This window comes from Coccinella septempunctata, chromosome 9 (assembly GCF_907165205.1).
Source record: "Coccinella septempunctata chromosome 9, icCocSept1.1, whole genome shotgun sequence".
In the NCBI taxonomy this organism is placed as follows: Eukaryota; Metazoa; Arthropoda; class Insecta; order Coleoptera; family Coccinellidae; genus Coccinella; species Coccinella septempunctata.
Window position 1 is genome coordinate 1,305,889 of NC_058197.1, and position 11,885 is coordinate 1,317,773.

General features: G+C 38.6%; 1 protein-coding gene across 1 annotated transcript; it reads right to left on the bottom strand.

The window, feature by feature from the left end:
• Positions 1-9,356: 9,356 nt before the first annotated feature.
• Positions 9,357-11,603, bottom strand: LOC123320622. The gene is made up of 8 exons (XM_044907986.1): positions 11,484-11,603; positions 11,328-11,423; positions 10,889-11,023; positions 10,280-10,457; positions 10,189-10,204; positions 9,976-10,135; positions 9,730-9,846; positions 9,357-9,433 (listed from the first exon to the last, which is right to left on the bottom strand). Exons 2-8 carry the CDS (start codon positions 11,380-11,382, stop codon positions 9,399-9,401), a joined length of 696 nt encoding a protein of 231 aa, XP_044763921.1. The 5' UTR covers positions 11,383-11,423; positions 11,484-11,603; the 3' UTR covers positions 9,357-9,398.
• Between the last annotated feature and the right edge of the window lie 282 nt (positions 11,604-11,885).

Genomic DNA, 11,885 nt, shown 5'->3' on the forward strand with positions numbered 1-11,885 from the left:
AAAGATCGTAGAAGATTGTGCAATTTCAAAAAAAATGGTGGCTGGTGATCTTATTTTAGCTGATAAGGGCTTCTTTATAGTCGATATTTTGCCAGAAGGAGTCAGCCTAAACATACCACCATTTTTAACAAATGCACAATTTACCCCAGAACAAATCATACAGACAAGGACTATAGCCAGAGCCAGAATCCATGTTGAAAGGGCCATACAGCGAATTAAGTGTTTTTCCATATTAGACTCAATTCCTCAGACCTTGATGCCATATTCATCAGAAATATTTCAAGTTTGTGCTGCGCTAACTAATTTGCAATTTCCATTAATTGCCCAAGTAGGAGAATTATATAAAATTGATTAAAAAAAATTTATTGATTGACATTTCGCAATTTTTTTACATAATTTCATGGGCTCCTAATAAATATTTATTTCTATTATTGTTGCCTTTTTTTAATAAATTTCAATATTTTCTTTCGTTTTTATATGGTAAAAACTACGAAGTACCCACTTTTCATTTAAGTGAACTTCGATTTTACGATCAGTGTAGGAAATCCCATACCTTTAGCATTGTTGTCATCGAACAATTTGACAATAGACCAGCTGTAAGCATATCACAGAAATGCCAACTTGATGAAACATGTACACCACAGGAATAATAATTGAAATAATTTTTTTAAGTAGTATTTATTGGTTCACATATTTTTCCCCTAATATGAACGGAACATAGTGCTCCAAATAAAATTTTCTTAAAATTATCAAATTTTCTTTGAAATCCTCTGCAACAATCACCACAAGTATTAACTCCTTCGGTGTCCATATGACAAGATGTGCCTTCTTTCTTCCGGTGATAGCCAGCTGTCCTTGAATTTGAATAAAGTACTCATGACTTCTATTTATCACTACATTTCCATCTCCATCTGCTTTTATTATGTAGTCATGAGTACTTTTCAATCCATCTAATACAGTGACATCTCTGAACTTATAGGGGCATTTAACCTCAACAAGTTGATCTTCTCCTATAAATCCATCCGGACTAGCACCTAAGAAGCCACACTTGTCTAACCACAGTCCAGTGGGAATGACTTCAACACCAAGTGCTTCCTCCAGAGCTTCGATGCCTTTTTTTTCATGAAGCTTCCCCCATTGTATGGCTTTTATATTTTCTAGATTATATGCACCTGTAAATAATTTTTCTTAATAATAAAGATATCAATTAAAAAAAAAACTAGCTCTAACTTCAAAATGAACAGAAATTAAAGTACCTGAAAGACGTTTGAAAAGACTGGGAGGATAACGCTGCCTACTACAGGCTGCCAATACAACTGCAAAATTGCTTGCCGTTAATCGATTTTTCCGAGCCAACAGCCACTTAGCATTCTCGGACTGTCCAATTGTGAGCTCAGCTATTTTGTTGGCATCGTTTTCCTCTAATTTGATTTTATCTTCAAAAAACTCGGTTCTGTTCTGTGCTATTAAATACTCTTGGCTGAAAAGAATATCTTCCACATTAATAATGAATGATTCTTCTGATGATATTTCATCCGCTAACAGCCAAGAGAATCCAACAGCACCATCAAAAACAGAAAGCTTGTTCTTGAAAACTTTTATCTCTTCTTCTGTTAAATTCCTGTCAGTTGACCTGTGCGGCTTGGCAGGATACATATCTCTTAACTTTTTAACGTTTTTCTCTTGTGATTGTTTTGATTTGTTCCAAGCACACTCCTTATCAGTAACTGAAATGTTGTCTCGAGCAAAAAGCAGCAATGCTGCCATGTGATGACAACGTAATTGTCCACGTGGGCAGTCACACTTTCCTGATTTTACTGACCAATCAATATCAAATTCTATCTGAAAAATAAAAAGAACTACACGCATAAAGGAATAATAATAACATTAAAACAATACCAGAATATAGGTAACAAGGTGCAGCCAGTATCTCCATCCACTAAATCCTATTACAAAAGAATAAAATAAGAAGCAATAAATTAGTCTATATTATACCTCAACATTATATTGTCGGTTTCTCATGCTGGCATGCACCTTTCCACGAACTACATGAAGATCACTATCAAACACCATATTAATCACATGCCCTGATTCAACAGCATTTTCCCCTTTCTTCACTAATTTATCTTCGTCTTTAAAGAAGTTTATTACTTCGGACAGCCTGATAACGTGCTTTGATGCCATTTTAAATCTCGAAATAACACTAAGAAGACAACTACAAGACTGAAGAAATAAACACATTTTCGAAAATATTGTAGTATCTAACAGTGAGTAACTGAAATAAATTCACATTCTTCTTTTTCTTTTCAATCATTCATGGCTGTTAAGAACATTAAAAGAAATTTTTGAAATAAATATGCAAAAATCAAACGAAACAGCTATAACCTATCAATTTACGAACATCTCTGCATAATGTTATAAATATGACAAATACACGGGTTTTTTTTTATAGGTTGGTTAAGAATTAATTACCAAATTAGAAAACTCACCTAAAATTACTTACATGGTAGTAGATACTTTAGAAATATCATTTCTGAAAATATCGCCTTTGTGAAACCGGTTTGTTGGGAAACGGAAAGTAATGACAGATATATTTTGAAAGGTACCAACCTAAATATGACGTCACGACTTATCGTCCCTATATGTTCGGGTGTTCCAGGAGTCTGAGCATATCCACTTCATGGATGGCTTGCTGATCCAAAAGTGTCCTTTTCACAGCCACGTTTCTCACGTAAGGTTACGTTGGTAATTGTCCATTACTCAAGGTTGAATGCTTGTTAATTCAGGTTCGTTGATCTACACGCAGTATTATATTGCAGTCAGTCATCCAATATAATTTGTTATTTGTAGTGTTCTTATTTCAATCAAAGAGATCGGGAACATGACTGTATATATACTGTAACGGGTTTGGTCGGGAAAAGGGGTTTAATCTCGAGCGCCAGCTATTCTTTCAATAGGGAGAAATAGCAAACCCACCCAGGTACCTACTAGTTGGAGACAGAGTTCGGGTTTATCTAAGGTGGTAGCGATAACAAGTACTTTAAAACCGAATTTATTACAACAATCTAAATTACAGTGAACCGTACAGTTATTTCCAAGTCAAGAAATATATACAGCTGATGACCAAGTTCAAAAATAAGGAAAACAGAAATGCAATAACTTGTCACAGTGATCAGAAAGCGAAATCAATGAATCAAAGAATATTCAAATCAATTATATTCAGTCAAACTATCAGGTATTAAAGAAAGCAAACAATTAATAGCGGTTACTTTGATTCCTTCTGAGACAATGACGGATGTACGGGGTTTATACAAAATTTACAGCAACCGGGTGTCTCAGAAAGATCCAAGTCTCTGTAATCGGTTAATTTAGCAATGGGTTTGATCCCGAGCACTTCCAGTGATTTTCAGTGTACAGGCCAATCAGAATTTGAAACTATTTAATAAACGGGACGGGGCTGATGCAGGTGAAACACAATGCAACAATTTACAGGATAACGGGGTAGTTTATTGTGGTCTCTCCGTGGCAACCTTGGGTGTACACGCCAAGCATTACCAGCAGAAAAACTTCGAGACGTCTGCCGATTGGCTTCTGTCACCAGATAGCCAGGCGAGAGAAGTCTGCGGCAAACGGGAAATCTACACGGAACACAACAGGGGTAGTACGGTATAGGTTACTGTGGTCTTTCTGTGGCAACCTTGGGTGTCACACGCCAAGCATTACCAGTAGAAAAACTTCGAGACCTCTGCCGATTGGTTTCCGTCACCAGACAGCCAGGCGACAGAAGTATGCGTTAAACGGGAAGTCTAAATGGAACACAAATGGGGTAGGACGGGATAGGTTACTGTGGTCTTTCTGTGGCAACCTTGGGTGTCACACGCCAAGCATTACCAGTAGAAAAACTTCGAGATTTCCGTCGACTGGTCTTGGTTCACCAGAGAACCAGGCGACAGAAGTCTGCGTTAAACAGGAGGATTAACAACAAGGATTAACACAATTAAACAAATAAAAGAATGCAACTTTGAATCACGAAGTATGCGGTATCAAGAAAAGACTTACAGTTTGTTCCGGTACGGTCACACCACCACTTAAGCGAAAAAAAATGAAGAAAAGCAAAAGAAAACTCTAATAGGAAGAAAGACTTAAAAAGCGGAAATGAATTAATTACTGAATCAAGAAAAGAATCAATTACAGAATCACTACCGAATCAAGACTGAAAAATGAATCTAGAATACAGAATCGCAGAATGACTACCGAATGAATAATAATGAATAATCTTCGTCTGGTGGTGCGGCCCTATTTATCAACTCTCCAACATGTGGACGGTCACGTGATCAAAATTGCACTCAAAATTCGGAATTCTCGAATATTCTCCCCAGAAGAAATATTCTCGGTGGCGGTTATCTCTTTATCGGTAAAAGAAACTGTCGTTATCTGCAATCCACGTTGTTTTATACTGAATTCGGTGTGTTTTTGTGGACGGAAAAACAACGCCGAATGCAGAAAGACACTTTTTCTTTGTTTTGGATTCTTACGGCGGATTAATGATGGAAATTTCAATTATACGGAATTTGAATTTATTAATCAGGATTCTGAAAAATATTTCCAAAATGAAACGGAATAACTATATTGAAACTGAAATCTCCATCAGACGGTGTTGCATTGTTTCAACTGGAAAATTCAGGGAAACGGATATTTAAAACGAGGCTTGATTTTTATTAAAAAACAATCAAGTATCGTTACAATACCTACACTCAGGATTATTAGTAGTAAATAATAGGTAATGTCGCTATAATCCATTTCTGTGGTTGAAATTAGAGAAATTATTGCAATTATTGTGTGGCGACAAATCAAGTTGCGCCTCAATGTCGGAAACGAGGATTATAGACTTAACTGTGTTTCTGAGGATAGTGGAAATTCTTGAATGGACTATATAAAAAATAGTTTGTTCAGGATAAAAAATTTACTTCATTTGGTTCCTCAGCTCTGTCCACAATGCTGCAACTTCGATTTGGGTTGCGTACTTGCTAATTTCCGACGATTTCATTAGAGTGAGCAAACGGCTCCGTACCCCGAACGGTTTCCGTCCTCTCAATTCGGACACCTCGTCCACAGCCGTGCGCCAGAAACTTCTGTTGGTTACGCTACCCACGTTGGCGACGGCATGCTGGACGATGGTGCAGAATACTGCCATCTCTTCGGCTCCCGCAATTGTTCGGTGAGAGTCGGAGGGGTATGCGAAAGGGCAGGGGATGGTGGGCCCATGCATGAGGGTCTTGTAATGACCAACGTTGGCAGGGGTGGTCGACGACGCCGTCCCGTCTATGTACTCGGCTCCGCTAGGCCGTCGGCGTCGGTGCGGTGTCTTGTCCTCTTTGTTGATTGTCGTTGTCGTCGCTGTGGTCGTTTTCACCGTCATCGCCCACGTCTTCGTCTTGGTCGTCATCGTCAGCGTTATCCTGCTCGTCGTCGTCGTCCTCGTCGTCGGTCGTTGAGCAGTATTCGTCCGTTAACTTAACCCGGTACCACTCGTACATACCCCTTAGGGATTTACTGACGGGTTACGCGGGAAAGTAATTTACGCTTTCGTGTATGTATCGTACCAGTTCGTCCTGATTGTAGTGTTTGTTGGCAGTAGCTGCAGCCATCAAGAGGGCCAACCCGTTATGGGTTGGCGTCTCTATGGCTGCAACTACTTGTCTGGGGTCTAGCGTCCCGATGATTCGCCATCGACGTCTGTATTCCCGTCTGCGTCATCCGTAAAGGTGTCGTACGTGCGTCCATCCAAAGTCTTTGGTGTGCAGTCGCGTCAGGGTCGGTCCGTATTTTCTGAAGGACAAGTGGGCTATTGCCTTCATCAGCACAATGTGCGGTCTCGTTATTACGTCGCACCTGTCCGCGGCCGTCAAGTACGTCTGTGGGCCTGTTCCAATATTGTTGATTTTACTGGCCGGCAATCTAATAACAATAGAACTCGAACGACTGGGCCAATAGGCATCGTCTCTGAAGTACTGACAGTACTGTTCAGGAATATCGGAACAGACGGTGTATGTGTTCGCGGAACCAAGGTACCGGTATGTTCGTGTGGTAGAGTTTCATGGTTTGGAAGGTGAAGGTTCTAGTCAGTACGTGATCTGGGTCATAGTCCATCACTGCGTATCTCAGTAAGCCTCGTTGCTGTTCACCTTCCATGTCGTCGTCGTCGTCGTCGTCAGTGAGGCTACACACAAGTGATTTAAGTCGGTTGTAGTCTAGTAGTCTTGTCGTCCCGTCGTTGAAGTATTTCAGTTTTAGCTCGGCGTCGTACATTCGACGGGTGGCATCGCGATAAGGATCCTTCTTTCAGGAATGTCTCGCATCTATCACCTCTCGGAGATAGGCGACGGCCGTTGAATTGACGTGTTGTTTCCAGTCGCCATCGAAGGTAGCCAAACAACAGAGGCCTTCGGCTTGTTGCTCGCGCCGCTGTGAAGGTGAAGGTGTCCCGAATTAGAGAGAGGTACGGAGACGTTCGCTTCAAAGCTGACTTAGCGGTTTTTTCGGATGGTTGAGGCCCGATCCGAAATGTAGCTGTATCAGCAGAATAGATGCTGTCTTCCTCGGAAATTATGGTCTCTAGGTTGTACCGGATGGTGGAAGGCTCGGCTATCACGCCGTGTTTGCAACGGTAGTACAAGTACGCGACGTCGTAGTATTGAAAATTTTTGTCGGTACCGTACCACCGTTGCAAACCCTGCTCGCTTACGTTGGCGGCGTACTCTCTTTTATCCATGACGAAGCTATCCACTTTGCGCCATACTGCCGATGCGTCTTCGGCGAACAGTTTCACGTTTTGCGTGCCGTCGCAGGAGCTACCTTGCGGGATGCCTGTTTTGCTGTTATTCCGCAAGGTGTCCAGTCCGGCTCGCAAAACGGTACTGATGAAGTACTCTTTTATTCCTACGGGAATGGATCTGTGCTCGTTCAGCGCCAACACGAAGGTGCCGGATCCACAGAGATGAAACTCTCGGTGTTACTTGAAACCGTATCTTTCCCTCAGCACACCGAGAATTTTAGAGTTATAACAGGGCTTCGTTGTTCGGTCGAATTTTATGCGCATTGTATCCGCTATTTTGAAGGCCGTTAAGGATCTGAAAACGGGAACAGCATTTTCATCGATTGCGATTGAGAAGTGTTTTACATTATGCAGTTTAATATCTCGGTATAAATAACAAATAACGAATGCGAGCAACAGATGAGAATCGCTTCTTCGATGGATGTTGTTATTATTATAAAAGAAAACGAAAATAATATTAGCGAAGGGGAGATCGAAAGAAAATTTGGAAATTGTGAAACGACTACGATAGTATGTCATCCGAAATTTCTAACCTTGATGTACGTTGTGATAATAGAATGGAAAAGAGAGCATTTTCAATAATAATATGACGCAGTTTTTGGATAGCAATGGGGGATCGAGAAAGTTGAAAAAGCAGTAATTTGGGTTCAACGATAAATGTATACAGTTATGTTATTATTGCATATAATTAATATATTTAGTACTAACTCGCTCAGCACGAGGTACGAATCCAGGTCCGATCGGTAGCGGACGTCTTCCACTTCTCCGTACATCCAGCCGTCTGGCCATTGTGGTTTGTCTCGTTATTACGTCGTACCTGTACGCGGCCGTCAAGTACGTCTGTATGTGTTGGCGGAACCATGGTACGGGTATGTTTGTATGGTAGAGTTTCATGGTTTGGAAAGTGAAGGTTCTAGTTAGAACGTGGTCTGGGTCGTAGTCCATCACTGCGTATCTCAGTAAGCCTCGTTGCTGTTCACCTTCCATGTCGTCATTGTCGTCGTCGTGAATAAGGCTACTGGAACACACAAGTGATTTAAGTCGGTTGTAGTCTAGTAGTCTTGTCGTCCCGTCGTTGAAGTATTTCAGTTTTAGCTCGGCGTCGTACATTCGACGGGCGGCATCGCGGGTAGGATCCTCCTTCCAGGACTGTCTCGCATGTATCACCTCTCGGAGATAGGCGACGGCCGTTGAATTGACGTGTTGTTTCCAGTCGCCATCGAAGGTAGCTAAACAACAGAGGCTTTCGGCTCGTTCCTCGCGCCGCTGTACTGTGAAGGTGTCCCGAATTAGAGGAAGGTACGGAGACGTTTGTTCTAAAGCTGATATAGTCTCTTCGAAGCCGTCGAAATTAGCTACGAACTCAATTCGAAGTTGCAGATTGTTATTTATGTGCTCTAATCTGTGGCGGTGGGAAGTTTCGAAATTGTTCATAAACTCAGTCAACCAGCTTCAGTCACAGGGAAGTTGTTGGGAATTACCACTGTGGAAATGCGACTTCACAATGTGGATTCAAAAAAGGTCCACCAGTACTTATTGGAGAGTGCTTAATGTCCGCAACATCGCATATCGCGGGTAATTACCCAGTACATCACATAGTGGATGTAAAAAAAGCGCCATAGACAGCAACATTGCGACTTCTCACGTTGGCAGTTTTTGGAACGAATATTCAACGGAATAAACTACCGAAGTGTATCCTCTATTGAAGTTATATTCATGTTCAATTCGTTACTCACCATTGTGGCAATTAATTTGCACTCTATATTTGTCTTAATGTTGAATTTGCAATTTCTATGGAATTATTATGCGAGATGCATATAGAATATCCTTTGACATCTTACACACATTACAAATGTATTTTTCCATTACCTATTCAGGTGAAAGAAATGTAAAAATAGGAAAATTCTGTGTGTATTTTGATTATATAAGGTATCTTGACTGAAGTTGTAAAAGTATATGGTATTTTCAAGGTTTTCCTCAATGTAGAATATCCATCCTAAGGTGAAAATTTTAAATTGGAAAAAACTTCAAGAATCCCATATATACTTTTTGAATGTCAATCTAGATACCTTTTAAAGCCAGTTTCAAACAGCAAACAGTATTCTCTAGAAAATTTACTCGAGATTTCATGCGCCGTGAATTATATACCGTTACATACGCACTTTCGGTAGAATTCTCTGTTCAGTTGCGTACAAAATAATCTCTGCCGTTTTCTTGCGAGAATTTTGTAGAGAATTCTCGGCTGTTGCAAACTGGCTTAAATCAACAAAATACAGAATTTTCCTATTTCTACATACCTTTCACCTGGTTAGGTAATGAAAATAAAATTAACTTTATGTTGTACAAAAAACAATTCCACATAGGTACCTTCACATTCTGCTCTCATTCTTGAAAGGGAAATGAAAACAACTAAATGGATTACTGACATGTTTTTATTTAAGAATTATGAGAAATATATAAAATAAAATATAAAAAAACTCAAATTATGAGAAAATATAAAATAAAATATGAAAAAACTCAAATAAAAACAAAACAAAACGAAAAAATCACACAAAATCTCAAGTCATATTCCACTTCCGGAGTGGGAGGATGGTCCAGCTGAAAGAGAAAAATCAGGGCTGTAATATAAATTACATTTTCAATGATCAAACAATATATAATATATTTTAGTGAATGTACGACTTTTAGCAGAGATTAGTTTACAGGGTGCGTATGATTCAAAGCTTAGGGAGAAACCTCAGTAAAAAACCCTATCTCCTCGTGAGTTATTATCATCAAAACTGTTTCCTTATACTTCCTTTATATTTTTAATTTCTGCCAATATGAAATCAATATTCAATTCACCCCCTTTTGAAAAAAATATGTAAGAATTGGTCATAACATAAAATACATACTTAAAATATTTTTCTTCGTATGCTCCCTTTCTCTTCTCTGCCTAGCATGCCTCAACCAATCTTTCACATGCATTTCGAATTCTTTTCTGGTAATTGCAAAATGTTTTATCACTGAAGCTGAAACATTTACACATCATTTAAACAGTGCTGAATAATCTTTCAAAAAAGAATAATGTCACCTCACTTAAATTTGTGAAAATTGTTTTTGCCCTATTCAATTAAACGAATAAATAAATATTTACTCACTATATGCACATTCAAAAATCTTTAATTTCTGAAGTTCAAAATTGTGCTTGGCCCCTCTCCAACTACACAGCTCTGCAACCGCATTAGTTAATAATTTTTTTAACACTCTCTGAGTGAAGTCTCTTCCTGTTGTTCCTCCTATGGAGGTCATGATATATATCTGAAAAATGGTAAAAATTGTTTAAATTTTATTAGACATAGGGGAATATTCACCAAAAAATATTTGAATCTATAATAATGCTTATGCTCACCAATGATTCGTTATGTTTTCTTTCCGCATAGACTAACGATTCCAAGTACCTACTCCAACTCTTCTATATTTTTGCAAGGCAATTTACTCGTTATGAAGTTAACTGCCTCACTATTAAGTGAAATTTGGCCGTTTGCTCCTATTGTTTCTTTGAGTTCATCGACTTTCAATGTCAACTCCGTTAAGAGCTTGATTATTACATCCGAATTATGGCAACAGTTGTGACAGTTTTCTGAAATTCAACATGATTTTTAACGATTATTATTTGTTTCATTCCATTTTGACAACTTTATTTATTTTGTTTTATAGACTATCAACAGTTAGCTGCTTAATGAAACCCCGATATTTAAAGTAACTTCAGAATGTAATCAGTAATCACCATATTCAACAAGATTGGAAAACTATTGATAATTCCCTCTCCATACCAACAAATATGGAATTTCCAAATCGACAGTCTTTCTAATTATTGCATTCTCAATTCTTATATGAATTGAGTGAAATTTCTGTTTAAAAACCGTTAAAATCATTGAAATCTACAAAATGAAAATATTTCGATGCCCACTGCTTTGTTACGATCATTTTTAAACTCCCTGTATAATATTTGATGAATACAAGCCAAAAAGAATACACAGTTTTATAGAAAGTATATAAATTAAAACTCACCAACATTTTGTTTCCTACTTTTCTCAGACATTTCTGATTCAGGAATCGCCCCAGGGGATTCAACATAATTGAGCCTGTAATCTGATATGTCAAGAACAGTGGGCTCTGTGTTGACAGTAGAAGATGACCGAGTATCTGCAACAAAGATACTCAAGTACTCAGTACAGGAAAGATAAGATATAAGGTCCTTTCGTTTGCATAAAAAGTGTAGCACTTTTCTACACTCGATTTGATTTACACCAGTGTAGAGGAAGTGTAGTTTATCTACACATAGTCAAAAGGAGATGTAGATAAACTACACCTCCTCTACACTGGTGTAAATATAATCAGCAAACAAATACTAAAATCGAAAGTAGAAAAGTGCTACACTTTTTATGCAAATGAAAGGACCTATTGTGAATCTAATCAACAAACATAAATCAGTTTTCATTCAATTTACCTTCACTTATCTCCTCTATGGTGGAAATTTGTCTCGATATTGGGTTAAGTGACATTGGGGCAATAGGTAAAAACTAGGCACTGTTGTTATTGTTAGCTAGAATGAAATTTGGAAAAATTAATTTATAATGATATATCATATATATCAAGAGCTCACCTTCATCACTATAATTCAATACATATTGTGAAGGATTATACCTTCTATTAGGTTTCAGAGTTCGAACAGTTTCTTCATCACTCGAAGTTAGAGCCAGAGCTTTTTTTTGGCTTCCTGATAGGTTTCTGAAAATCATAAATTCTTGGATGAGTAAAATAAAAATTTTTATCATGGTACAGCCATACCACAATAACATTCCACCTTGATTGGATAAAGTTCCCATGTTTCTGGGTTTGGTTTCTTTTGCCGTGCAATATAAATTGTAGTATTACTCGGAGGCCACCAACACTGCTTCTGGTCAGTAGAAATCCACGATGTGGGAACTTCACTGACCGACACATTGTCGCTTGTGGATTCCGTAATGAATTGCACCACAGCAAACATTCTGAAAATTTATTTGAA